Here is a 27,621-nt window from a genome sequence, read left to right as displayed (position 1 = left end):
GCCTAATAATTCTGCATTCCTTGATAGTGGGATTTGTATCCTTATGGCTCTCCCATCCTCATTACACAACTACACATCACTTGATCTGCTTCATCCAATAAGCATTCAAGTTTATACAGTTTAGAGTTGGAAAATTTGCATAAAAATGATGATATGGTCAAAATACTAATACTAATAATTGTGCTCACAGTGTGGTCTTATCATTTATCACAGTGCAGCAATGTTTTAAAAGGAGTAGGAGAATGTAACTTCCATTGTACAAATTATTGCCTACGGCTGGTTTCACACACATTTTCATTGTGTTTTTCATTTTTGCAATCTTGCTAGTGTTTGGGTTATTTTTCAGCTAGGCGTTTTTGCAGCGTATTTTTATGAGTTTTTTTATGCAAATTTTCAGCTACGTTTTATAATACCAGCAAAGTCTATTAGATTTCAGAAATCTCATGTACACCGCTTGTTATAGAGCTTGAAAAACCATAATATTGTTATCCGAACGCTGCTAACTTATTCTTCTTTTTCTGCATCTTCTTCTTATTATTATTCAGTTGGTTTTCCACAATTAATGCGGCCCGAACCGCTACATGCACAGACTCCGTTGAGGTGTCATTTTGAAGCCAGCATCCACGAGTGGTGTGTTAAGTATTTTTCATGTTGATCGGATTTGTAGTTTTTGCGCAATTTGCGTTTGAAAAAACATTTTCCTCAATGCATTTCAATGGGAAAATGTTGCCACAGGGAAAACATGCCCTGAGGCGATTCAAATGGCAGTTAAGCTCATTGATAAGCGCAGGCAGATCCAGTTACTATGCCAACGCCTACGAACTTCACATGACCCCCCCAGGACACAGTTTCTGGCAGATAATATCAGCTCTTAAAGAGAAACCCACAGCACGAATGCAAATCTAGCTTCATCACATGACGCATACCCCTGAGAGAGAACGTGCTCCAAAGTGGATTTAGAAGCCCAGTGAGCCAAACTGGCTCTTAAAGGGCCGACGTGCCAAAGTGATTCTTAAAGGGCCGGCGCACCGAAATGAGTCTTAAAGGGCCGGCGCGCCAAATCGAAAGCTGAGTGACCCCAGGCTGCAAATCGGAGGCTGATCGACCCTGGCCTCCAAATCGGACCCACAGTGGCCCCGCCCACCAAATTGGACCCTGAGGGGCCTGCCTGCCAAATCAGACCCTGAGGGACCCCGCCCACCAAATCAGACCCTGAGGGGCCCCGCCCACCATATCGGATCCTGAGGGGCCCCGCCCACCAAATCGAATCCTGTGGGGCCCCGGCCACAAAATCAGACCCTGAGGGGCCCCACCCACAAAATCAGACCCTGAGGGACCCCGGCCACAAAATCGGACCCTGAGGGGCCCCAACCACAAAATCGGACCCTGAGGGGCCCCACCCACAAAATCAGACCCTGAGGGGCCTGCCTGCCAAATCAGACCCTGAGGGACCCCGCCCACCAAATCAGACCCTGAGGGGCCCCGCCCACCATATCGGATCCTGAGGGGCCCCGCCCACCAAATCGAATCCTGTGGGGCCCCGGCCACAAAATCAGACCCTGAGGGGCCCCGGCCACAAAATCGGACCCTGAGGGGCCCCAACCACAAAATCGGACCCTGAGGGGCCCCACCCACAAAATCAGACCCTGAGGGGCCCCACCCACAAAATCAGACCCTGAGGGGCCACACCCACAAAATCGGACCCTGAGGGGCCACACCAACAAAATCGGACGCTGAGGGATCCCGGCCACCAATTTAAGCCCTGAGAAGCCCAGGCCACCAAATCGGATCCTGAGGGGCCCCAACCACCAAATCAGACCCTGAGGCCAAAGTGGCCCTTGAGAGGCACCCACAGTTAAAACGGATAATGAGTAGAAAGTCTTGTAGGGGCAGCAGGCAAGTCTCTCTTAAAGGGGCAGCCCGAGCACCATTTCAAAGCACTATCTGTATTTCCTTCAGGAAATACACATCTAGTTTTTTTTTTGTCATCAAGATTTTGTGCTTTGCATGGTTTTTTCACAATGGAGCTTGTCACTTCTTTCAGCTTTTTTCAGTGTTTTTCCTCCAATGAAATGAATTGGTGGTGAAAAAACGCTGAAAAAACGCAAGTATAAGGTTTTGCTGCGATTTTTCATGCCAAAAACCTGATTCTATAGAATAGGACTTTCTTTTTCAACACTAAACTCTATCAGCATCCACAAGAGACAAATCTAGCATGCTAAAACGCCGCAAAAAATGCAAGAAAAAGAAAACAAGGAAAACATGCTTTTTTCTGCCAAGAAATTAGTTTTTTTTTAAGAAAAAAAATGCTGAAAAAATGCCTAGTGTGAACTTACCCTTAGTACTTGAAAACTTCCAGGAAAAAATACATGTACACGTTATAAAATAAAAAGGAGGGCAAAAATGTTTAATGAAAAAGGTGTAAAAAATACTTAAAAGAATAATATTGGGTATATTTCCTTGATGGTCAGCAATATGTTTCTGTTTTTCATGTTGATATCTTCAGTGTATTCCCATGGTCCCGATCAAATAATAGATTTGCCACTTTGTCTAAAGAATTGAGGGAACTTGCGATGTCATTTATTAATGGCGACACAACGATAGAATATACTTAGGAAATATACAATCAAGTTCCCTGAGGATAAAAGAAAATTTCCAGACACGTATGATATAGACATGTTCCAAGGCTATAGCTGTAAGAAATAACCCCCTGTGAGATCACAACTCCATATGATGTCGTCATTTTCAGTACCCTTGCTGCAGTTAAAATTATTTATGATACACTGTCATAATAATATAACTAGTCCCTATATACTTTTATTTGTCAACTTGTTAAGACATGTATTTGGACATGAGCTAGATGAATTTTCAGTACAGCTTATTAATATATATAAACATATACAGTGGCTTGTAAAAGTATTCAACCCCATGGCTTTTTACCTATTTTGTTGCAACGCGTGTTTAATTAGTTTTGTAATCTGATTTGTGTGCGATACATCACACTAAATAGTCTAAGTGAGAAACATATAGGCATAAATCAAATTTATTGGTTCAAATAACTAAAAATTGGCATGTGCATATGCATTCAGCCCCTTTTGCTATGAAGATCCTCAAAATTTCTGGTGCAAGCAATTACCTTCATAAATCACATGCTTAGTGAAAGGAAGTCCCCCTGTGTGTAATCTAAGTGTCACATGGTTTGTCAGTATACAGTATATACTTTACCTTTTCTGAAAGTTTACAGGGGCTGCAACACCGTTAAGCGAGAGGCATCACTAGCTAAACACAATGAAGACCAAGGAGATCTCCAAATAAGTCAGGGACAAAGATGTTGAGAAGTACAAGTCAGGGTTGGGTTCTAAAAAATATTCCAATCTCTGATGATCCCCCGGAGCACCATCAAATCCATTATCATCAAATAGAAAGTACATGGTACCACAACAAACATATCAAGAGAGGGCCGCCCACCAAAACTGTCAGCCCAGGCAAGTAGGGCACTAATCAGAGAGGCAGCACAGAGGCCAAAGGTAATCCTGAAGGAGCTGTAAATTTCCCAAGCAGAGACTGGAGTATCTGTCTATACAATCATAATAAGATGTACACTCCACAGAGGTGGCCTTTATGGAAGAGTGGGGAGAAAAAAGCCTTTACTTACACACAAAAACTCTAATGCTGATTTTGAGTTTGTCAAAAGACATGTTGGAGACTCCCCAAAATGTATGGAGGAAGGTGCTTGCACTTTATGGCCACCAAAGTTAACTCTATGTCTGGTGCCAAACTAACACAGCTTATCCCCCCAAGAAAACCATCTCCCGAGTAAAACATGGTGGTGGTAACATCATGCTGTGGGGATGTTTTTCGGCAGCAGGGACAGGGAAAATGGTTCTAATTGAGGAGAAGATGTATGGTTTTGAAATACAAGGATATTCTTGAGCAAAACTTGTATCGGTCTGTCTGTAATTTGAGACTGGGATGGAGGTTCAACTTCCAACAAGGCAATGACTCAAAGCATACTGCTAAATCAACACTCAAGTGGTTTAAGGGGAAATGTGTAAATGTTTTGGAGTGGCCTAGTCGAAGCCCAGACCTTAATCCAATTGAAAATCTGTTTTCAGACTTGAAGGTTGCTGTTCACCAGAGGAAACCATCTAACTTGAAAGAGCTGGTGCAGTTTTGCTTTGAGGAATGGACAAAAATCCCAGTAGCAAGTTGTGTAAATCTCATAGAGACTTATCTAAAGTGACTTATAGCTGTAATTTTCGCAAAAGTAGGCTCTATAAAATACTAACTTTAGGGTGGTGAATAGTTGTACACACAGAATTTTCACTTATTTTGTCTAATTTGTGAGTCAAGAAAAAGGGCTGTGATATCAGAAGAAAGAAATCTTCATTTAACCCCTTCACCCCCAAGGGTGGTTTGCACGTTCATGACCGGGCCAATTTTTACAATTCTGACCACTGTACCTTTATGAGGTCATAACTCTGGAACGCTACCATGGATCCCGGTGATTCTGCCACTGTTTTCTCGTGACATATTGTACTTCATGTTAGTGGTAAAATTTCATTCAAATAACTTGCGTTTATTTGTGAAAAAAACGGAAATTTGGCAAAAATTTTGAAAATTTCGCAATTTTCCAACTTTGAATTTTTATGCCCTTAAATCACAGAGATACGGCACACAAAAAACTTGATAACTAACATTTCCCACATGTTTACTTTACATCAGCACAATTTTGGAACCAAAATTTTTTTTTGTTAGGAAGTTATAAGGGTTAAAAGTTGACCAGCGATTTCTCATTTTTACAGCACCATTTTATTTTTAGGACCACATCACATTTGAAGCCACTTTGAGGGGTCTATATGATAGAAAATACCCAAAAGTGACACCATTCTAAAAACTGCACCCCTTAAGGTGCTCAAAACCACATTCAAGAAGTTTATTAACCCTTTAGGTGTGTCACAGGAATTTTTTTGAATATTTAAAAAAAAATGAACATCTAACTTTTTTTTCACAAAAAAAATAATTCAGGTTCAATTTTTTTTATTTTACCAAGGGTAACAGGAGAAATTGGACTGCAAAAGTTATTGTGCAATTTGTCCTGAGTACGCTGATACCTGATTTGTGGGGGGGAACGACTGTTTCGGCGCATGGCAGAGCTCAGAATGGAAGGAGCGCCGTTTGACTTTTTCAATGCAACATTGGCTGTAATTCAGATCAGACGCCATGTCACGTTTGGAGAGTCCCTGATGTACCTAAACAGTGGAAACCCCCTACAAGTGACCCCATTTTGGAAACTAGAAACCCCAAGGAACTTATCTAGATATGTGGTGAAAACTTTGAACCCACAAGGGCTTTACAGAAGTTTATAACGTACAGCGGTACAATTAAAAAATCATATTTTTTCCACAAAAATGATCTTTTCACCCCAATTTTTATTTTCCCAAGGGTAACAGGACCCTAAAAGTTATTGTGCAATTTGTCCTGAGTACGCTGATACCCCACATGTGGGGGTAAACCACTATTTGGGCGCATGGCAGAGCTTGGAAGGGAAGCAGCGCCATTTGACGTTTTTGGCTGGAATGGAGATCAGACACCATGTCGCGATTGGAAAACCCCTGATGTACCAAAACAGTTGAAACCCCCCACAAATGACACCATTTTGGAAACTAGACCCCCTAAGGAACTTATCTAGATGTGTGGTGAGAACTTTGAACCCCCCAGTGCTTCACAGAAGTTTATAACGCCCGGGCGTGAAAATAAAAAATTCGTATTTTTTCCACAAGCATGACCTTTTAGTCACCATTTTTTTATTTTCCCAAGGGTAACAGGAGAAATTGAACCCCAAAAGTTGTTGTCCAATTTGTCCTGAGTATGCTGACACCCCATATGTGGGAGAAAACTACTGTATGGACACACGTCAGGGCTCGGAAGGGAAGTAGTGACGTTTTGGATTGCAGACATTGATGGAATGGTCTGCGGGTGTCATGTTGCCTTTGGAGAGCCCCTAATGTACCTAAACAGTGGAAACCCCCCACAAATGACCCCATTTTGAAAACTAGACCCCCTAAGGAACTTATCTGGATGTGAGGTGAGCACTTTGAACCCCCAAGGGCTTCACAGAAGTTTATAATGCCTGGGCATGAAAATAAAAAAATCGTATTTTTTCCACAAACATGATCATTTAGTCCCCAATTTTTTTATTTTCCCAAGGGTAACAGGAGAAATTGAACCCCAAAAGTTGTTGTCCAATTTGTCCTGAGTACGCTGACGCCCCACATGTGGGAGGAAACTACTGTATGGACACACGTCGGGGCTCGGAAGGGAAGCAGTGACGTTTTGGAATGCAGACTTTGAGGAAATGTTCTGTGGGTGTCATGTTGCCTTTAGAGAGCCCCTAATGTACCTAAACAGTGGAAACCCCCCACAAATGACCCCATTTTGGAAACGAGACCCCCTAAGTAACTTATCTAGATGTGTGGTGAGCACTTTGAACCCCCAAGGGCTTCACAGAAGTTTAAAATCCCCGGGCATGAAAATAAAAAAATCATATTTTTTCCACAAACATGATCAATTAGTCCCCAATTTTTTCATTTTCCCAAGGGTAACAGGAGAAATTGGACCCCAAAAGTTGTTGTCCAATTTGTCATGAGTACGCTGACATGCCATATGTGGGAGAAAACTACTGTATGGACACACGTCGGGGCTCGGAAGGGAAGCAGTGACGTTTTGGAATGCAGACTCTGATGGAATGGTCTGTGGGTGTCATGTGCGTTTGGAGAGCCCCTGATGTACCTAAACTATTGAAACTCCCCACAAGTGACCCCATTTTGGACACTAGACCCCCCACGGAACTTATCTAGATGTGTGGTGAGCACTTTGAACCCCCAAGTGCTTCACAGAAGTTTATAACGCTCGGACGTGAAAATAAAAAAATCATTTTTTTCCACAAAAATGATATTTTTGCCCCCAATTTTTTATTTTCCTAAGGGTAACAGGAGAAATTGAACCCCAAAAATTGTTTTGCAATTTGTCCTGAGTAGGCTGATACCCTACATGTGGGGGTAAAACACTGGGTGCATGGCAGAGCTTGGAAGGGAAGGAGCACCATTTGACTTTTTCAACTCAGAATTGGCTGGAATTGAGATCAGACGCAATGTTGCATTTGGAGAGCCCCTGATGTGCCCAAACAGTGGAAACCCCCAATTCTAACTCCAACCCGAACCCCAACACACCCCTAACCCTAATATCAGCCCTAACCCTAACCCTAACCCTAGCCCTAACCCTAACCCTAGCCCTAACCATAGCCCTAATGGAAATAAATACATTTTTTTCATTTTATTATTTTTCCCTAACTAAGGGGGTGATAACGGGGGGTTTGATTTACTATTTATGGCGGTTTTTATATTTGGCAGCTGTCGCACGCTAAAAGACGCTTTTTATTGTAAAAATAGTTTTTGCATCACCACATATTGAGAGCTATAATTTTTCCGTATTTTGACCCACCGAGTCATGTGAGGTCTTATTTTTTGCGGGACGAGTTGACGTTTTTATTGGTACCATTTTCTGGCACGTGACATTTTTTGATCGCTTTTTATTCCGATTTTTGGGACGCAGAATGAACAAAAACCAGCGTTTCATGAATTTCTTTTGGGGGAGTGCGTTTACACCGTTCCGCGTGCGGTAAAATTGATAAAGCGGTTTTATTCTTCGGGTCAGTACGGTTACAGCGATACCTCATTTAGGTCTTTTTTTATGTTTTGTCGGTTTTATGCAATGAAAACTATTTTATATAAAAAATAATTATTTTTGCATCGTTTTATTCTGCGAGCTATAACTTTTTTATTTTTTTTGCTTATGATGCTGTGTGGTGGCTCGTTTTTTGCAGAACAAGATGACGTTTTCAGCAGTACCATGGATGTTTATATGTGTCTATTTGATCGCGCGTTATTACACTTTTTGTTTGGCGATATGATAATAAATCATTATTTTTTGCTTCGTTTTTTATTTTTATTTTTTAAGGGGTTCGCTAAAGGGGTTAACTAATGTGACAGTTTTATAGGGCGGGTCGTTACGGACGCGGCGATACCTAATATGTGTACTTTTATTGTTTTTTTTTTATTTCCAAAAAATAGATTTATTTGGGGGAATATTTTTTTTTTTTCTAATTTATTTGGCGATTTTTTTTTAATTATTTTAACACTTTTTTTTTATTTTTTTTTAACTTTATTAAATAGTCCCAGGTGGAACATCACTGTCCTGTGACAGATCGCTGATCTGTCACATCACAGATCACTGTGACAGATCAGCAATCTGTCACAGGCATTGAAGAAGACTTCCTCTTGCCTGCGCTTTGCAGGCACTGAGGAAGCCAGCTTCCTGCAGGCCCCCGAAGGCCCCCGTCGCCATCTTGGATTCGGGGGCCTGCAGGAAAGGAGCCCCCCGCAGCAGCGCTGCACATTGCGCTGCCGTGGGGGGCTCAGGGAAGCACGGAGGGAGCCCCCTCCCTGCCGATGCTTCCCTTTAACCCCCGGTACACCGCGATCGTGTTTGATCGCGGTGTGCAAGGGGTTAACGTGTCGGGGGCGGTCCGTGACCGCCCCTGACACATTGTGCCGGCTGTCAGCTGTGATAATCAGCTGACACCCGGCCGCGATCAACGACGCTCACCACGTGGGCGCCGCTGATCGTGGTAGACGTACTATCCCGTCCATGGGCATAGGGGCCCGGGGCCCATGGACGGGATAGTACGTCTGATGTCAGAAAGGGGTTAAAGAGGTATTGCCATCTCCAAGATCCTATCCCAATATGTAGTACTAGATTATGGCCCGATGCTATTGCATCGGGAGGATGCGATAGCATCACACCTCTTGCCATGTTAACCCTCAACACACACTCCTCAACACACACTCCTCTCACCTTTCACCATCTCCACTCACTCTTTCACTCCACATACGACCCCTTCTCTCACTCCGTCTCTCATACTCACGCCGTCATCGCCGCTGCTCCACGATCCCCGACATCTTCTTCCGCCGGCGCCATCCTGGATCCAGACGTTGTCCACGCCGGCGACATGTTCTTGCGGCGACGCCATCTTGAGTATCGTGAAATCCCGCGATAGTCAAGATGGCGTCGCCGGAAGAACATGTCGCCGCCGTGGACGACGTCGGGATCCAAAATGGCATCGGCGAAATCTCGCGAGTTTTCGCCGACGCCATTTTGGATCCCGACGTCGTCCTCGCCGGCGACATGTTCTTGCGGCGACGCCATCTTGACTATCGCGGGATTTCGCCGATCCAAAATGGCGTCGCCGCAAGAACATGTCGCCGGCGTGGACGACATCGGGATCCAAAATGGCGTCGGCGTAATCTCGCGAGATTTCGCCGACGCCATCTTTTTGGATCCCGAGTCGTCCACGCCAGCGACATGTTCTTGCGGCGACGCCATCTTGAATCTCGTGGGATTTCACGAAATCCAAGATGGCATCGCCGCAAGAACATGTCGGCGGCCTGGAGAACGTCTGGATCCAGGATCGCGGCGGCGGAGGAAGATGTCGGGGCAGCGACGATGACGGTGTGAGTATGAGAAACGGAGTGAGAGAAAGGAACGTATGTGGAGTGAAAGAGTGAGTGGACGTGAGTGGAGGTGAAAGGTGAGAGGAGTGTGTGTTGAGGCGGCGTGGTGTGTTGAGGGTTAACATGTGCGTGTGTGTGTGGTGACGTCACCGGTTACAACTGGACGGAAGTTGTTACAACCGGAAGCTGCTTAGGGCATTTATTATTATAGAAGTGTAATAATAATAATTATAATAATAATAATAATAGCATCATTTTTCTGATTTGCTATGTCTCTTTCCTCATGTGCAGGCATTGCAGGACCTTAGATAACCATGACCACTGAAATTGTGACAGTTAGCTAATTGCTAGTAGTCGCAGCCATGAATATCTAAGGTCTTGAAATGCCTGCACATGAGTAAGCAGACATAGAAAATCAGAAAATCTATACTACATTTCTAATTGTAGGTATTTGTTAATATTTATTATTATTATTATTATTATAATTATTATTACCCCAGTACATATTGGGATAGAATCTTGGAGGTGGGAATACCCCTTTAAGCTTACTGAGCCCAAATGATGTTTTCTCCAGAATCAGTCTTTCCTGCACAGTCAGCCAGGAAGAAGATATATTTCTTCTCCTAACACAGTCGTTTTTCAGCAGCTCACTAGTATGTGTACTTACACTATAGCTTCTCTGTCAGTTGAGACACAGGTCTTGTATTTCCAGACTTCAGCCCATTCTGACATGTGACTAGTACAGGCTGCTGTTTGAATTTTGTGATGGGGGCAATTTTATCACATTCTTGGATTAAGAAATAGATCTGCTATTTCATATGATAAAAAGAGTTGTCTGATAAACTCAAATTCCCTAAATAAGACATAAGTACATCACAAAATGGGTCTCACCTCAAGCACAGTATTGCTAACAAAGATCTGTTCCAGCGTACCTGACTTGTAAAGTGCTTCATGATATGTTGGGACTATAAACATATTTTTTTTAATTTTTATTATGTCCATGTAACATATTGATAGACATCTATTTGATGACATCCGTGTAATAGTACATTTGCCCAGCAGTGAATATCTATAACTGGCAGCATATTCCCTGGAAACAATTATCATTTATTTCTTTCTGAAGTTCGACCCACAGTGATCAATATGTTGCTAGGATGGTTACAATTTACAAATGTCTTTCTTACCATCTACCAATGTTCCTGAGAAATGATAGATCAGAGTTAATAAAATAATAATTACAACTCTGAAGGACTGTATGTGCAGTAGACGTGGTTCAGTGGGCTTTAGGGTTGGTCACGCTATTGTTACAATGGCAGAAAGGACAATGTCCTATTAAAACACTGGCACACGTATTTCTTCCATTTTTAATTGCACAATACAATTCATTCTGCCTTAGTAAAACCTTGTGATCAGGGAGTAAATGAAGTCGAATTCTCATCTCCTAAATGAGATTTCTTTTCCTCAGCTCCCAGCCTTGTAGCAGGGAAACCACTAGAGGAACGGCGCTTGTATATTCTGAACAAGTCATCTATAGTTCCAGGTTTGCCTTGATTCACACTTTGTTGAACAAACGATTTGTTCCGCAATTAGCCTCTAGCTGGGGAGCTTATTAAACCCAGAGATCTCCGGGGATCTCAGGCTTAAGGTCAAGGAGAAAGTGTAAATTACCATCGCTAGCGAGGAAGAAATGCTATTGCCGCATGAGGAAAATGTACATGTATGAAGTGGAAGAGTCAATAGTAGTCTGTTATTTAAGCAAACACAAGCTGAGACGGACAGCAGTCTGCCATTATTTGTAACCTTTAGTGCGGCGAGGATCCCGGCAAATACTGGATTCCCGGTAGCAGGTGGAATAAAACGGCAAATTAAATACACACACAGAGAAAGGATAACACTTCATATTCACAGCTTAGGTTTACACAAGAGAATCCAGGTCAGTCCTCAGGGAATGAGAGACCCCTGTTTTATACGTGGCTCAGTAGGAGGCAGACCAGTCAATAGTCATTCTTCTGTACTACTGTGATCAGTCTGTAGAAGCTAAATATTATTATTTTTGTTGATTTCCTATTGTGATCAAGTCCTGATACTAGTAAGGTCATAGTTTAATTTTGCTAATCTTGTCCAAACTTGCTAGAGCCATTTTCATCATCTTCATAAGAAACCAAATATTTGAATTATAAAATCTGAAGAACAAAAATAATAAAAGAACATGCAATATCTTCAAGCGCTTGCTCTTTCTGGATTCTAACATAGGACCTCACTACGTAAAGTAAGAACATGCATAAATAACCACTTATTTTCAAATTAGTTTAAAATAATGACTTGTATGGTAGGATATACAGTAGGGAAAAAAATATTTAGTCAGCCACCAATTATGCAAGTTCTCCCATTTAAAAAGATGAGAGAGGCCTGTAATTGACATCACAGGTAGACCACAACTATGAGAGTCAAAATGAGAAAACAAATCCAGAAAATCACCTTGTCTTATTTGGCAAGATTTATTTTTCAAACAATGGTGGAAAATAAGTATTTGGTCACCTAAAAACATGCAAGATTTCTGGCTCTCACAGACCTGTAACTTCTTCTTTTAGAGGCTGTCTACAACCTCAAACAGTCACACTCCAAACTCCTCAAAGGTGAAGACCAAAGAGCTGTTGAAGGACACCAGAAACAAAATTGTAGCCCTGCACCAGGCTGGGAAGACTGAATCTACAATAGGCAAGCAGCTTGGTGTGATGAAATCAACTGTGGGAGCAATAATAAGAAAATGGAAGACATACAAGACCACTGATAATCTCCTTCGATCTGAGGCTCCACGCAAGATCTAACTCCGTGGGGTCAAAATGATCACAATAACAGAGTGCAAAAATCTCAGAATCACACGAGGGGGATCTAGTGAATGACCTGCACAGAGCTGGGACCACTCTAACAAACGCTACCATCAGTAACACACTACGCTGCCAGGGACTCAGATCCTGCAGTGCCAGACATGTCCTGCTGCGTAAGCCAGTACATGTCCGGGCCCATCTGAAATTTGCTAGAGAGCATTTGGATTATCCAGAAAAGTATTGGGAGAATGTCATATGGTCTGATGAAACCAAAGTAGAACTGTTGGTAGAAACAAAACTCACTGTGTTTGGAGGAGACAGAATGCTGAGTTGCATCCATAGAACACAATACCTACTGTGAATACTGTGAAGCATGGGGGTGGCAACTTTATGCTTTGGTGCTGTTTCTCTGCAAAGGGACCAGGACAACTGATCTGTGTATATCAGAGAATGAATTGGGTCATGTTTCATGAGATTTTGAGTGCAAACCTCCTTCCATCAGCAAGGGCATTGAAGATGAAGCTTGGATGGGTCTTTCAGCATGAAATGATCCCAAGCACACCACCAGGGCAACAAAAGAGTGGCTTTGTAAGAAGCATATGAAGGTCCTGGAGTGGCCTAGTCAGTCTCCAGATCTCAACCCCATAGAAAACTTTTGGAGGGATTTGAAAATCGATGTTGCCCAGTGACAGGCCCAAAATATCACTGCTCTAGAGGAGATCTGCATGGAGGAATGGGCCAACATGCCACCAACAGTGCATGCCAACTTTGTGAAGACTTACAGAAAACGTTTGACCTCTGTCATTGCCAACAAAGGATGTATAACAAAATATTGAGATGAACTTTTGTTAATGACCAAATACTTATTTTCCACCATAATTTGCAAAATAAATGTTGCCAAATCAGAACCGGTGATTTTCTGGATTTGTTTTCTCATTTTGACTCTCATAGTTGTGGTCTACCTATGTCAATTGACAGGCCTTGCTCATCTTTTTAAGTGGGAGAACTTGCACAATTGGTGGCTGACTAAATACTTTTTTCCCCACTGTACATACATTCATGTGCATGCAAATATACATACAAACACATATATATATATATATATATATATTGTATATATATATATATATATATATATATTTTGTTGGCAATGACAGAGGTCAAACATTTTCTGTAAGTCTTCCCATGTTTGGCACACACTGTTGGTGGTATGTTGGCCCAGTCATCCATACAGATCTCCTCTAGAGCAGTGATGTTTTGGGCCTGTCGCTGGGAAACACGGACTTTCAAACAATTTCTATGGGGTTGAGATCTTTGCAGAGAAACAACACCCAAAGCATGATGTTGCCACCCTCATGCTTCAGAGTAGGTATGGTGTTCTTTGGATGCAACTCAGCATTCTGTCTCCTCTAAAGACGACAGGTTTTGTTTCTCCCAAACAGTTATACTTTGATTTCATCAGACCATATGACACTTTCCCAATACTCTTCTGGATTATCTAAATGCTCTCTAGCAAACTTCAGACGGGCCCGGACATGTACTGGCTTAAACAGTGGAACACGTCTGGCACTGCAGGATCTGAGTCCCTGGTGGCATAGTGTGTGACTGATGGTAGCCTTTGTTACAGTGGTCCCTGGTGGCATAGTGTGTGACTGATGGTAGCCTTTGTTACAGTGGTCCCAGCTCTGTGCAGGTCATTCACTAGGTCTCCCCGTGTGGTTCTGGGATTTTTGCTCACCGTTCTTGTGATCATTTTGACCCCACGGGGTAAGATCTTACGTGGAGCCCCAGATCGAAGGAGATTATCAGTGGTCTTGCATGTCTTCCATTTTCTTATTATTGCTCCCACAGTTCATTTCATCACCCCAAGCTGCTTGCCTATTGCAGATTCAGTCTTTCCAGCCTGGTGCAGGACTACAATTTTGTTTCTGGTGTCCTTCGACAGCTCTCTGGTCTTCACCATAGTAGAGTTTGGAGTGTGACTGTTTGAAGTTGTGGACAGGTGTCTTTTATACTGATAACAAGTTCAAACAGGTGCCATTACTACAGGTAATGAGTGAAGGACAGAGGAGCCTCTTAAAGAAGAAGTTGCAGGTCTGTGGGATCCAGAAACCTTGCATGTTTTTAGGTGACCAAATACTTATTTATGCACATACATATGTGCATATGTATATTTATGTATGTATGTGTTTGTGCATGGGTGTTAAAGGACAGCAACTAAATGCTCTCTACTAATTTGGAAGAACTAATGAAAGATGTGAGGATAGTGTAGTGATAATAAACCAGAACCGAACAGTGTAATCACAATAAGGAGGCCTCTAAATAGATGGACAGGTTTACTGCTCTTTGGGTCATGAACCTAATGATGTGCTGTACATAAGCAAGAGTAAGTAAGACAAAGTCATTAGTGAAGGAAGACCCATTTAATCAAGAATGTTCCCAGTATGTGAGTAATGTGACGTCATTGATGGGTTACAAATATTACTTTATTGAAAACCGTGTTCTTGCAATGAAAGGAGCATTATAGCCATGAAAAGCTATATAGTAATATAAAATATTTGCTCAGCAAATTTGTTCTTGAAGTTTCCAGTCCACCAAAAGACAATCCAGTATTGATGATCAGTTTGTGACACGTCTAAATTAAAAGTTTCTTAAAAAATGCCTCTTATCTACTCTAACCTCTTTAGATAGTCGTGAGTAGATGTCCATACTTGTGGATCCATATATGACACTTTAATACACGCCATATTACACACTCTGTATCCCCATAGAATCATTAAATCCAGGGGCAGAAGTTAGAGCCCAACTGAAATGCCTTACTGTGTCACCATAAGGATAGCAACATGCCTATCATTCTACAGGGAGATAATCTGCTGTTAGAGGAGTCTTGCGGGACCCTTTCTCTATTGAAGTCACATTTGATGGGTCAGCGTAGCCAAGTACACAGAGCCCGTGTGTCGGCACATGGAATCCCTATAGAATCGTAATCATTCAGTATTCCACTGTAGGATAGGGGAAAGTTTAACCGACAGGGATGGGGGGTGACCCGCTTCTTGCCGCAGACAGACACGAGACTAAGACAGAGTTGGTATTCAACAGGTCCGTTTTTATTGGCCGTCCTTCTGACGACCACAACAATTCATCACAGCAGTTTCACACTTCTCTGTGAACAGGCCCGGGTACCTTCACTTCCTTTGTTACTATAATCGTGGCGACCTCTGTGGCTCTTTTCACTGTGGCTGCCCTAGGCCCATCCACCACAGCACTTCACCAGTCTGAGTACACCGTCCGTTCAATACCCACAGGCCATCTTTGTATGTGGCTACCGTCCTCTGAGCCACCCCCCGTGACCGCCTCAACTGTCAGTCCTCTCTGGAGCCTTTCTACTGTCTCTATCTCCGCGGCAGAACTTCCTCTCTAGTGTGCTCCCCTCACTGACTGAACCTTCCAGAACCTTCCCTCAGCCTTTCATACTCCCAGTCCTGGTAACTCCGCCCACTATGACCTGACAGTTTCTCTGACCAATGGCAGTTATTTAGTCCCACTCTTACACTATCCATTGCCCTCTAATGGTCAAACTATCATGCTGCACCCTTTTCTCTTTATCTCAGCGGTTTCTCACCTACACTGCGCTACACCTCTGCCTCTCACTACAGGCAAGTATGTCCGTTAGTCCAACTTCCGTACACTCTTCTTCCTTTATCCATTGTCATCCTCGACAATCTTGCACTATTCTACAGAGTGTACCTCCCACTGTTGTGAATTCACTTTCTGGCCTAACTCTGGTTACTAGTGAAGGTAGTGGAGCTGGTTATATTGACAGAGGGGTCGCGAGTTCTCTTTCTGGGCTCCCTCTGGTGGTTACAGGAGGTAATGGAGCAGATCTAATTAACAGAGGCCTGCCACCAGATAGTGAGGAGGATGATTGGACATCTGGAGTTTCTGATTGGATTTAAGGCAGCCGACTCCCTCTATCCCTTCTGGTGATTTTTTCCTGCCTCCTGAGGTCTTAGTTTCCAGTTCAGTCACTGCATGCTAAAGCTAAGTGTTCTTTGCTATTGTTCACATTTGATTTGGTTTTGTCTATTCAGTTTTGTGTGGTCAGCCAGCTCCGGCTGGGGCTGTGCTGAATTTCCATCCTTATGTTACTGCTTGTGCCAGTTTGTTTTTGTCCCTTATTAGATTGGCCTCTTTTTGCTCTGCTTTCAGAATATGCCAGAGTGCTGATATAGTGGGCGAAGTCTAGTGACTTCAGTATTTTTCTATCAGACGTGTTGGACATTTTTTTTGCAGGGTTTCTTGCGTGATTGCAGACAGTGTCTTTCCTTCCCTGTCCTGTCTAGTTAGTGTAGGCCCCATCGTTTGCTCAGCCTATTTTCCTACCTGCGTTTGTGTTTTCATCTTGTCTCACCGACAATATATGTTTGTTGGCTATCTATTCCTTTGGGGTCTGCTCTGGGGCAGTTTAGTTTTCCCCTTTCTTGCTTTAGGCTTATTTAGTTCTCCGGCTGTGTTGAGGCGTCTAGAATCATCGTAGGTACGCTCCACGGCTACTGCTAGTTGTGTGGATAGGATCAGGGGTCTGCAATCCGCTTAGTTAGCAACCTCTCTGGTTTTCTGTGGCTTAGCTTGGTCTTGCTTTCCTCCTCGGTCACCCAATCATAACATCCCACCTTGCTCCTTTTCTGTGACCCTTTTCCATTCGGACCGCCATACCTAAGGCCCTAACAATCAGGTCATCATCCTTTTATTCTTCTGGGGGTATGTGTACTGGGGACTTAACTTAAGGACCACTGTCTGTCTCCATTCTACTTGTCTCTTTGTCCTGCCAACTTAAATAAGTCATGGTCGGCAAACTCCAAGTACCCGGGACCTGTTGAACACACATTTTTTTTTTTATAACACTTCAACATTTCAAATTTACTGCACATCTTACCACATTTACTGTAATAAGTATTTATCCGAACCCTTTTTTTTTTTTTAACAAAACGATACACTCCTTCTGACGACCACAGCAATTCATCACAGCAGTTTCCCCCTTCTCTGTGAACAGGCCCGGGTACCTTCACTTCCTTTGTTACTATAATCGTGGCGTTCTCTGTGGCTCTTTTCACTGTGGCTGCCCTAGGCCCATCCACCACAGCGCTTCACCAGTCTGAGTACACCGTCCGTTCAATACCCACAGGCCATCTTCGTCTGCGGCTACCATTCTCTGGGCCACCCCCCGTGGCCGCCTCAACTGTCAGTCCTCTCTGGAGCCTTTCTACTGTCTCTATCTCCGCAGCAAAACATACTCTCTAGTGTGCTCCCCTCGCTGACTGAACCTTCCAGAGCCTTCCCTCAGCCTTTTATACTCCCAGTCCTGGTAACTCCGCCCACTATCACCTGACATTTTCTCTGACCAATGGCAGTTATTCAGTCCCACTCTTACACTCTCCACTGCCCTCTAATGGTCAAACTATTATGCTGCACTCTTTTCTCTTTATCTCAGCGGTTTCACACCTACACTGCGCTAAACCTCTGCCTCTCACTACAGGCAAGTCTGTCCGTCAGTCGAACTTCCCTACACCACCATACAGCATCTCCATTGGAATTTCTTCACCTAACTTTTGCACTCACGTTAAATGTCTCAGTACAGGGCCATTGACTATACTGAGTCACAGTGAGCTCTGACGTGCATCATTTTTGGACATATATATGTCTAGTTGACGTGGACATCAATACATAGTTGACTAGATCTTGCTGCCTGCCTCAGCTAGACATAAATGATGTACAACAGAACACACTGTAACTCACCATCATCAGTATAGTCAATGGTCCTGTCAGACATATCCCAAAATCCTGTTTTGTGGGGTTTTGGGCATAGAACCACTGAAAGTAGGGACAAATGTGATGTTATCACTGCCTACATCTCCGTACTGTTGTTGTGTAGCTTATAAGGAAGAATACCATTGAAATATGGCATGCAAAATAACACGCCATGATTCTATCGTGGGAAATCTAAGGCATGTAGAGCTATAGGATGGACCTGTTGATTTGTGGGGTAAAAATTATAAATATATTGAACGTAGATAAAACTTGCTGTGAGTTCTTCAATGAGATCTGATGGGGTTCTTGCATTTTATGGCCTCACATACACTTTGATTCTAATCTCACTTTATAGAGCAAATAAATCTAGTCCACAAGGTGTTACGGATGCCCTGCGTGATTCTAGACTAATGATTTCTTACCAATTATTTATGTACTAGTGTAAAAATATCTAAAATACTATACAGATCATAATCTAGTATTGGTCCCTATCCTCAGTAGGGTTTTCTCAGTTGGATCCTTTTATTATGTGATTATAAGTTTCTTTTACTATTAATATAAGTGAGTTATAGATAGGATAAGACTCTAAGAGAACACAATCTTAGATATTAACATAGAGACACTGAGATCACCAACTAGGCAAGAATTTTAGACTGAGCATCCATATTCTGGCAGTTGCATGTAACCAAAATTTTGCCAATTGCCACAAAATTTTGAAGATAATACCTCAGTTTTACTTGCAAAATTTTACTGACATTGACCACCACAACATGGTGGGATTTTGGCAACATAAAGCTCTTGCAGCATGGCCGTCAACTTCTGCCTTTTCTGCTAATTTGTAAAATAGGAGGATTGTCCACTACTCGGACAACCCATTCTCAATTACCATAGTTTCCCCATGTAATATAATTGCAGCTATACTCTGGTGCTGATGTCATTCCAGCTATATCGGCGCCTGCTTTTCCAGGGCTCGTGCGACATGACAATGTCACAGGAGCCCTGCAGCCAATCAGTAGCAGTTTCACTCTCCAGTGAAGCAGTCCCTGATTTGCTGCTCGGCTCGTGCCACATTTCTATGTCAAACAAGCCCTGGGAGTGCAGCCTTCGACATTGCTGGAATGATGTCCCCACCAGTGGTAAGTATAGCTGTTGTTAGTATCCAATGGAGAACATTATGCATAGTTGTAAGGCAAATAAAGCTTACACAAAGATGAAAGAAAAACCCATAAGTATGTAATAAAAAAATAGAAATACTGTGTAGAAGCTTACACTTACGTTGTATAACAGTAAGGCCAGTTTCACATGTTCAACATTCACAACCCGCTATGTGTGGACCAGCCATGGGTCCATTGATCCTAACGCAACAACCTCTGAGGAATGCATAAGGCTGTTGAATTTGGGTGAGGAGAGCTGAGGTGGACCCGGACACCAAGGCCCACCATACCCAGACTGTGAATGTCAGATTTGTGAAGCTGACTTTACATGTATGTTTAACCCGTTAACAACCGCTGATAAGTCTTTTAACAGTGGTAATTAAGGGTACTTAAACCACAGCACCGTGAATTCACGGCGCTGTGGAGTAAGTAAATAGCACCCCCCAGTGTCGGATTTTCTCTGGAGTCTCAGCTGCAGGGTCTGACCCTAGAGAGCATGAATCAGGTCGGTTTTTACCGACCCCACTTTTGTGATCGCCGTTATTAACCCTATAATGGCGACCACAAAAAAGCTGCGATTTTGCATTTAATTTCTCTTTCTTCTCATGTGATCACACATCAGAGGAGAGAGAAATAGGGTCCCCGATTCCCCCCGGTACCTCTCCGTGGTCCAGGGTCCTCTCCTGGTGGTCCAGCATCCCGCCGGCGTCTTCCGGAGGGTGCTGCCATCTTTGATCTGGAAGAAAATGGCAGGCACATGCGCAGTGCGCCCGCCAGGAATCTGCAGGCTCCGGCTGGCAGATTCCATTCATTCATTTTAATCACTGCGATAAACTATCATAGTGATCAAAATAAAAAAAATTGTAAATAACCCCCCGTTTATCACCCCCGTTAGTTAGGCAAACATAATGAAATAAAGAAAATATTTTTTTTTCATTTTTCCATAAGGGTTAGGGTTAGGGTTAGTGTTAGGGCTAGGGTTAGGGTTAAGGCTAGGGTTAGGGCTAGGGTTAGGGCTAGGGTTAGGGCTAGGGTTAGAATTAGGGTTAGGGTGAATTAGGATTAGGGTTAGAATTAGTATTAGGGATTAGGGTTGGGATTAGGGTTAGGGTTGGGATTAGGGTTAGGAATGTGTTGGGGTTAGGGTTGGAGCAAGAATTGAGGAGTTTCCACTATTTACCAACTTTGGGGGTCTAAAAATTGGGGGCTAAAAAAAAAATCACTTTTATGAAAATAAAAGACTTTTTATTTTCACGGCTCTGCGTTATAAACTTCTGTGAAGCACTTGGGGGTTCAAAGTGCTCACCACACATCTAGATAAGCTCCTTGGGGTCTAGTTTCCAAAATGCGGTCACTTGTGGGGGGTTTCCACTGTTTAGGTGCATCAGGGGCTCTGCAAACGCAACATGACGCCTGCAGACGATTCCATCAAAGTCTGCATTCCAAAATGGCACTCCTTCCCTTCCGAGCTCTCCCTTGCGCCTAAACAGTGGTTCCCCCCACATATGGGGTATCAGCACACTCAGGACAAATTGCACAACAACTTTTGTGGTCCAATTTCTCCTGCAACCCTTAGGAAAATAAAAAATAGGTGGCTAAAAAAATCATTTTTGAGGAAAAAAATTATTTTTAATTGTCACGGCTCTACGTTTATAAGCTTCTGTGAAGCACTTGGGGGTTCAAAGTGCTCACCACATATCTAGATAAGCTCCTTCTGGGGTCTAGTTTCCAAGATGAGGTCACTTGTGGGGGGTTTATACTGTTTAGGCACATCAGGGGTTCTGCAAACGCAACATGACGCCCGCAGACCATTCCATCAAAGTCTGCATTCCAAAATGGCACTCCTTCCCTTCCAAGCTCTCCCATGCACCCAAACAGTGGTTCCCCCCCACATATGGGGTATCAGCGTACTCAGTACAAATTGCAAAAAAACTTTTGTGGTACAATTTCTCCTGTTAGCCTTGTGAAAATAAAAAATAATGGGCTAAAAAAAATCTTTTTTGAGGAAAAAAAAATGATTTTTAATTTTCACGGCTGTACGTTATAAACTTCTGTGAAGCACTTGAAGGTTCAAAGTGCTCACCACACATATAGATTAGACCCCTTAAGGAACTTATTTCCAAAATGGGGTCACTTGTTGGGGGTTTCCACTGTTTAGGAACATGAGGGGCTCTCCAAACGTGACATGGCGTCCGATCTCAATTCCAGCCAATTCTGCGTTGAAAAAGTCAAACAATGCTCCTTCCCTTGCGAGCTCTGCCGTGCGCTGAAAAAGTGGTTTACCCCCACATATGGGGTATCGGCGTATTCAGGAGAAATTGCACAACAAATTTTGTGGTTCACTTTCTCTTTTAACACTTGTGAAAATAAAAAAAATTGGTTCTTAAGTAATATTTTTGCAAAAAAAAGTTAAATGTTAATTTTTTCCTTCATCATTGCTTTAGATCCTGTGAAGCACGTAAAGGGTTAATAAACTTCTTGAATGTGGTTTTGAGCACCTCGAGGGGTCTAGTTTTTAGAATAGTGTCACTTTTTGGTATTCTGTGTGATGTACACCCCTCAAAATGACTTTAAATATGATGTGGTGCCTAAAAAAATGGTTTTGTAAATTTTGTTGAAAAAATGAGAAATCGCTGGTCAACTTTTAACCCTTATAACTTCCTAACAAAAAAAAATTTGCTTCAAAAATTGTGCTGATGTAGAGTAGACATGTGGGAAATGTTAATTATTAAGACATTTGTGTGACATATCTCTCTGATTTAAGGGCTTAAAAATTTAAAGTTTTAAAATTGAAAAATTTTCAAAATGTTCGCCATATTTCCATTTTTTTCATAAATAAACACAAGACATATCGAATAAATTTTACCACTAACATGAAGCACAATATGTCACAAAAAAACATTCTCAGAATCAGTGGGATCCATTAAAGCATTCCAGAGTTATAACCTCATAAAGTGACAGTGGTCAGAATTGTAAAAATTGGCCTGGTCATTAAGCAGCAAACTGGCTCTGTCACTAAGGGGTTAAACCAGCACTGAATAAAGACAATCCACCAAACTTTGATTACAGTAGAACAGCCTGGACTTCATCTTAGGTCTATAGGAATGAGTAAATTGTCATCCCCTCCAGGGAATATATGTTTGAGTCTGAGGTGTCTATCGTCTTCTCTTTTTGACACTTTTTAGGCAAATGACATCTCTTTGTTTTTCTTAATACAGTAATGAAGTCTGATGCGCTGCACCCCTGTGTTCTTACATCATGTTCAGGTGAGAAACACTCATGGAGATACAACATCCCATAGTGGTCATATGTCTGTCATAGAACTCACCTCACAACGTTGGTCTATTGGCTTTCTTCATCCATTGTGGCCATGTACATTGTTCTGTTTAATGCACAAATACATTTAATGATGATATGCAAACTGCAGATCTCTGGTTCAGTAACGATGGTTCTTATGAGATACTATGGATATAGCAATGACTTCAGAAACTATATATCCAGTAGTACCGGTTCCATGCCTTTCCTCAACTGATGGCTACTGTAGCAGTATGGGTGCCGATTTATTATCACAAGGTATTTGTAACTTATTAGCACTGCATAACAAAGGGGGATCCAGCATTCTTCTGAAAATAAAAAAAATACGGTTTTATTGTCCACAAATAGGAGACCAACTCACACCATCAAGAGATTCATGTGTCTCATTTCAGCCACCAAATAATTTTTTTGTTTGAAACGCGTCAGATGAAGCAGTTGCTCGTGTGATCTGTATATTATCTTTTATCTTTGGAAGAGAGCTCCTTTTCTTATGCTACACGCTGTATGAAATACCGCATCTTGTCCGTGCAGTTACGCCAAGGGTGATTTATTTTTCTATGATTAGCTTTATTAATACTGCAATATTTAATTTTTTTTATTCTGCAGTGTTGCAGGTGCAGATTAGGCAGAATTACTCCAGCATGAAGTCAATTTCTCTTGATTAGTCCTGCCTTGGATCTAATAATTTCACTTCCCTGACCGTGATTGACAGCCTGCTTACAGTACATGTTAGGGTATGATCATTATACAGCATCATGCCGGTAACTTGCATGGTTTGGAAGCACAGTCCTACTCACTGCATGCACTGCTCTGCTCCTCCCAGTGTCAGACCATTTTGTTGAACTGCCTCATGCAAGCACCTGGCACTGCTACAGCCACACCTGTTGCTGGAGAGTCTTTACCCTGCTATTTAGAGGCACAGTCAGACACCGCAGGAATTTAAAACCACTATGTTCTGCAGAGTTTTGCTTTCCTGGCCTATCCCATGCCAGCAGTGGATATATTAAACAACTTCTCCCTCCATAACTTGCCTGAGCTTAGGACCTAGCTGCAGTTAGTCGCTAGTTACCTGTCTAGGTGCATTTTAGATTTGACTCCCTCTTTATTAACCCGGCTTGTTTACTCGTTTAGTATGATCTCTTCACTCATGACCCTGGCTTTATATTTTGAACCTGTGCTGCCCACTCCTTCCTCAGGCTGTCTGACCACATTTCTGTTTTTGCCCTCTGTGCCTTGCATTTCTGCCTCTGACCCCCAAGTTAGCTGATGCAGTTCTGGTGACCGCCCTGGAGTTGGCACTCGATCACTACCTTAATGGCCCAAGCCTATTCTCAACATCAAAGGCTCTAGCGAAGGCCAGGTAGTCATTTAGTTATGCCCCTCCAGGGTAAGCATGGTCAGTAACGCAGTAAGTACACACTCACCGTATCATATGCAAGCTGTCAATCACAACCAGGGAAGCATAATTAGAAGATCCAAGGCAGGACTAGTCGAGGGGAAGAATCTCCTCACTGGATTAGTTATGTCTCCTTTACATACGCGACATTGCAGGACAAAGCTACATTATTATTATTATTATTATTATTATTATTTATTATTATAGCCCTATTTATACCATTATGCTTTACATTCTTCGAAGATTGAAACGTTGATAAGTTACATCAAACACCTTATTAGAATAAATAAATCTGCATACCCAATGGTATAATAGTGGTTGGGTACAATCGGGGAAACTGACAAGTTAAGACATAAAAGCGAAGGCACCTCACCCAACACAAGATCATTATAGCCTTCAGCACGGAGGAATCCACTCCCCTCCATGTGGCAACTGGTAGATCCAAGTAAGAAAGTCCTTTTCTGTAGGTTATATTTAAAATAAAAGCTTATTCTGGCAAAGTTAAAAAAGTTGACATCTTCTGATAAATCCAAAGTGCAATTGAGACATTTCTACGAGTTAACGACTGCAACCCAGTTCTTATTCATGGATCCATGAATAAGAACTGGGTCGCAGTCTGAAATGCTTAGGAATTTGCCAATTATACTTTGAATGTATCAGAGGATGTCATCTTTTTAACTTTGCTGGAATAAGCTGCTATTTTAAAAGGAACCTATGGCTTGAGGACTTTCTTACTTGGACCTGACAAGTGTCCTTTTAATATTAGGAGCCTGTAGGCATTGATATCCTCAGACAAAGGTATTTCTTATAAAGCAGGCCATACCGAAATTATTATATTGCCAATAACATATGTCATTCCTCCTTCAAACATTTTGAAGTAGGGATGAGCGACTTTTCCTTTTTTCGGGTCGAGTCGGGTTTCTATACGAAATCGGCCGACTATAGGGAGAAGTTGGGGTCCGAATGAAACACAAAACCCAATGCAAGTCAATGGGGAAGCAAAGTCGGCAGGGAGTGGAGGACAGTAAACACACCTACAGTGCCCATTTCAATGCCAACAACATCAATTCTTATTACTTAAGCTTGGCTACCTTAATTTACTTTATAATAATAGTTACGCATTGAAAACTGGGGGTTATTTGGCTCAAGTTGTGGGGGGGTAGGGCTGGCGGCAGGTTTTCGTGTGCCCTGGGCCAAAGAGTGTCAGTGCGCCCTTTTTACACATACCACATTTCATAATGCTCCGATACGGCACAGAAATATAGGTATAGTACAATGAAAAATACTTCACTGCTTACATGACTGCTATCTATTTTAAATTCTACAACAGCACAAAAAACGGACAGTATATTACTCCATACAGTATTATGGCCACAACCTGGACTGGAAGGAAGGGGTCCTTGGGGCACGGGAAGTGCAATAAGCCACCTGTGAAGCCCGTTTCTGGAGAAGGAAGGACCAGGCCTTGTTGGGGAAGGTGGCTCCTGAAGGTAGTGGAGAAATACAGGGCTCAGCTAGAAAGATGGAGGCTGAGGTAACTTTAAGTGCCTCAGTCGCAGCCGCATTCAATACTCAAAAAGGCAGCAGTTGGAATAAAGGACCCCGGAGCCTGACCACCTCGCCTGGTGTGATCCGTGGCTGCCGGCTTGGGATACTGTTTGTGAAGACGCACAGCAGGAAGGAAGGGAGAGATCAGCGCAGAGACGCGGCCTAGAAAGGATACACAAGGAGGAGTCTTGAACAGGTGTTCCTGATCTACCTTGGAGTTTGCTGGACCCCTCCCTCGGATGACACAGTACCAATCGGGTCATCTGGTGCACAAAACTTTTGAGGAAAAACTCAGAAAATGCACCCAAGTGTGTCCTTCGTGTCTTTTCCAACTCACCTGCTACACACGCTACACTCACCATCACCGTCAACGGCTCACAAACATCATCTCAACTGCCCTGGGATACAGCTCTGGCCGTGGAGAGCTTCATCATCTTGGCTGCTTTAACAGCGGTCCAGAGGATCTGCATTGCAGCGTCGGCTACCCTAGCCGAGTACCACGGGTGGCGTCACGATCCCCCTTTACCAAATTAATTATCATATCATCTTCTCCCTCATCTGAACCGTCATCTTCTTTATTGGACAACCAGGGCTACGGACCGGGTCCTATTCACCACCGTGACATACTTCCCACTTAAAAGAGCCTGAAAGGACCAGTACTGAGTAACCCCCGGCCCTGCGTGACGTTTCATTTTAACACCAGATAACAGGGATATATTGTATAGTTTCAACATTATAAATCTACATATATATTTGAGGAGGCAGACACAGACGCTGTTATGGCCAGTATGGATTCGACAACAATCTAAAAAGTAGAAAAAGGGCACAGTATCACCATATACAAGGTATATATAGTATAGTTTCAACATTCAAAATCTCTGTATTTATTTCAGGAGGCAGACACAGACGCTCTGAGGCCCAGTATGGATTACACAACAATATAAAAAGCAGTAAAAGGGGAATGGATCCCAAGCGTACTGCTGTATACAGTGTTGTGGTCATTTGGCGATCTACATATATATTTCAAGAGTAACACACATCCTCTCACAGGCTCAGTATGGATCACACCATAATATAAAAAGAAGATCCGCAATAAATAATCACACATGTGGGCCAATGTTCCAGGTGTCAATGATGCACTTTGAGTGGTGGGTGGAGGATGAATTTCGGGCACAAAGGGTACGGGATCAACAGATACAAGGTATATATAGGGTATATATAGTATACGGTACTTAAAATACACACAAATCTCCATATGTATTTCAGGAGGCAGACACATATGCTCACACGCTCAGTATGGATTTGACAATAATGTAACAAGTTGAAAAAGGGTACAGTATGACCAGATACAAGATATATATAGTATAGCTTAAACTTTCAAAATCTACGTAGACATTTCATGAGGCAGACACAGACTCTCTCAGTCCCAGCATGCATTAGCCCAGAATATAAAAAGTATACAAAGGTTACTGTATCACCAGATACAAGGTACATATAGTATTGTTCAAACATTGTAAATCTCCCTATTTATTTCTGGAGGCCGACACAGATGCTCTCAGGGTCAGTATGGATTACACAATATAAAAAGCAGTAAAAGAGTAATGGATCAGAAGCGTACAGCTGTATACAGTGTAGGGGTCATTGTAAATCTCAGTGCATATTTCCAGAGTCAGAAACAGACTCTCATTGGCTCAGTATGGATTACACCCGAATATAAAAATGAGAAAAAAGGGAAATGTATTCGAAACGTACACCAGTATACAGTGTTGGAGTACTTTTCATTTATATTTCAGTGTCAGTCAGCCAGTCCAGACTCTCCGCTAGAGGAAGGTAGATGGATAAAAGTACAGACAAAAAGTCGAGTGATTTTAGATGTTTTGGAATTAGTAATCACGGGAAAACCTCCTGGGAGAATTCGCAGAGGCGATGCTGACCCTCAATAACTTTAACTGTGGATACAGCTAAAACGCAAATTAGTGAAGAAAGGGTTGCTGTATCGC

At 42.5% G+C, this 27,621-nt stretch overlaps 1 protein-coding gene across 5 annotated transcripts in view; it reads left to right on the top strand.

Moving 5' to 3' along the window:
* Positions 1-27,621, top strand: part of LOC141091106 (ephrin type-A receptor 3-like) — a 409,334-nt gene that overhangs the window by 60,974 nt on the left and 320,739 nt on the right. For 3 of the 5 annotated variants that reach the window (XM_073576465.1, XM_073576463.1, XM_073576464.1), the window contains exon 2: positions 22,581-22,628. The exons of the other annotated variants lie outside the window; for them this stretch is intronic. In XM_073576465.1, coding sequence (XP_073432566.1) covers positions 22,581-22,628 — 48 coding nt within the window. The remainder of the gene's footprint in view (positions 1-22,580; positions 22,629-27,621) is intronic. 5 annotated transcript variants of the gene reach the window in all.

The sequence above is a fragment of the Dendrobates tinctorius genome, unplaced genomic scaffold, assembly GCF_039654945.1.
Source record: "Dendrobates tinctorius isolate UK_male_01 unplaced genomic scaffold, ASM3965494v1 ptg000049l, whole genome shotgun sequence".
Classification (NCBI taxonomy): Eukaryota; Metazoa; Chordata; class Amphibia; order Anura; family Dendrobatidae; genus Dendrobates; species Dendrobates tinctorius.
Note: the sequence above shows the minus strand (reverse complement) of the source record. Positions and strands in the feature narration are given on the sequence as shown.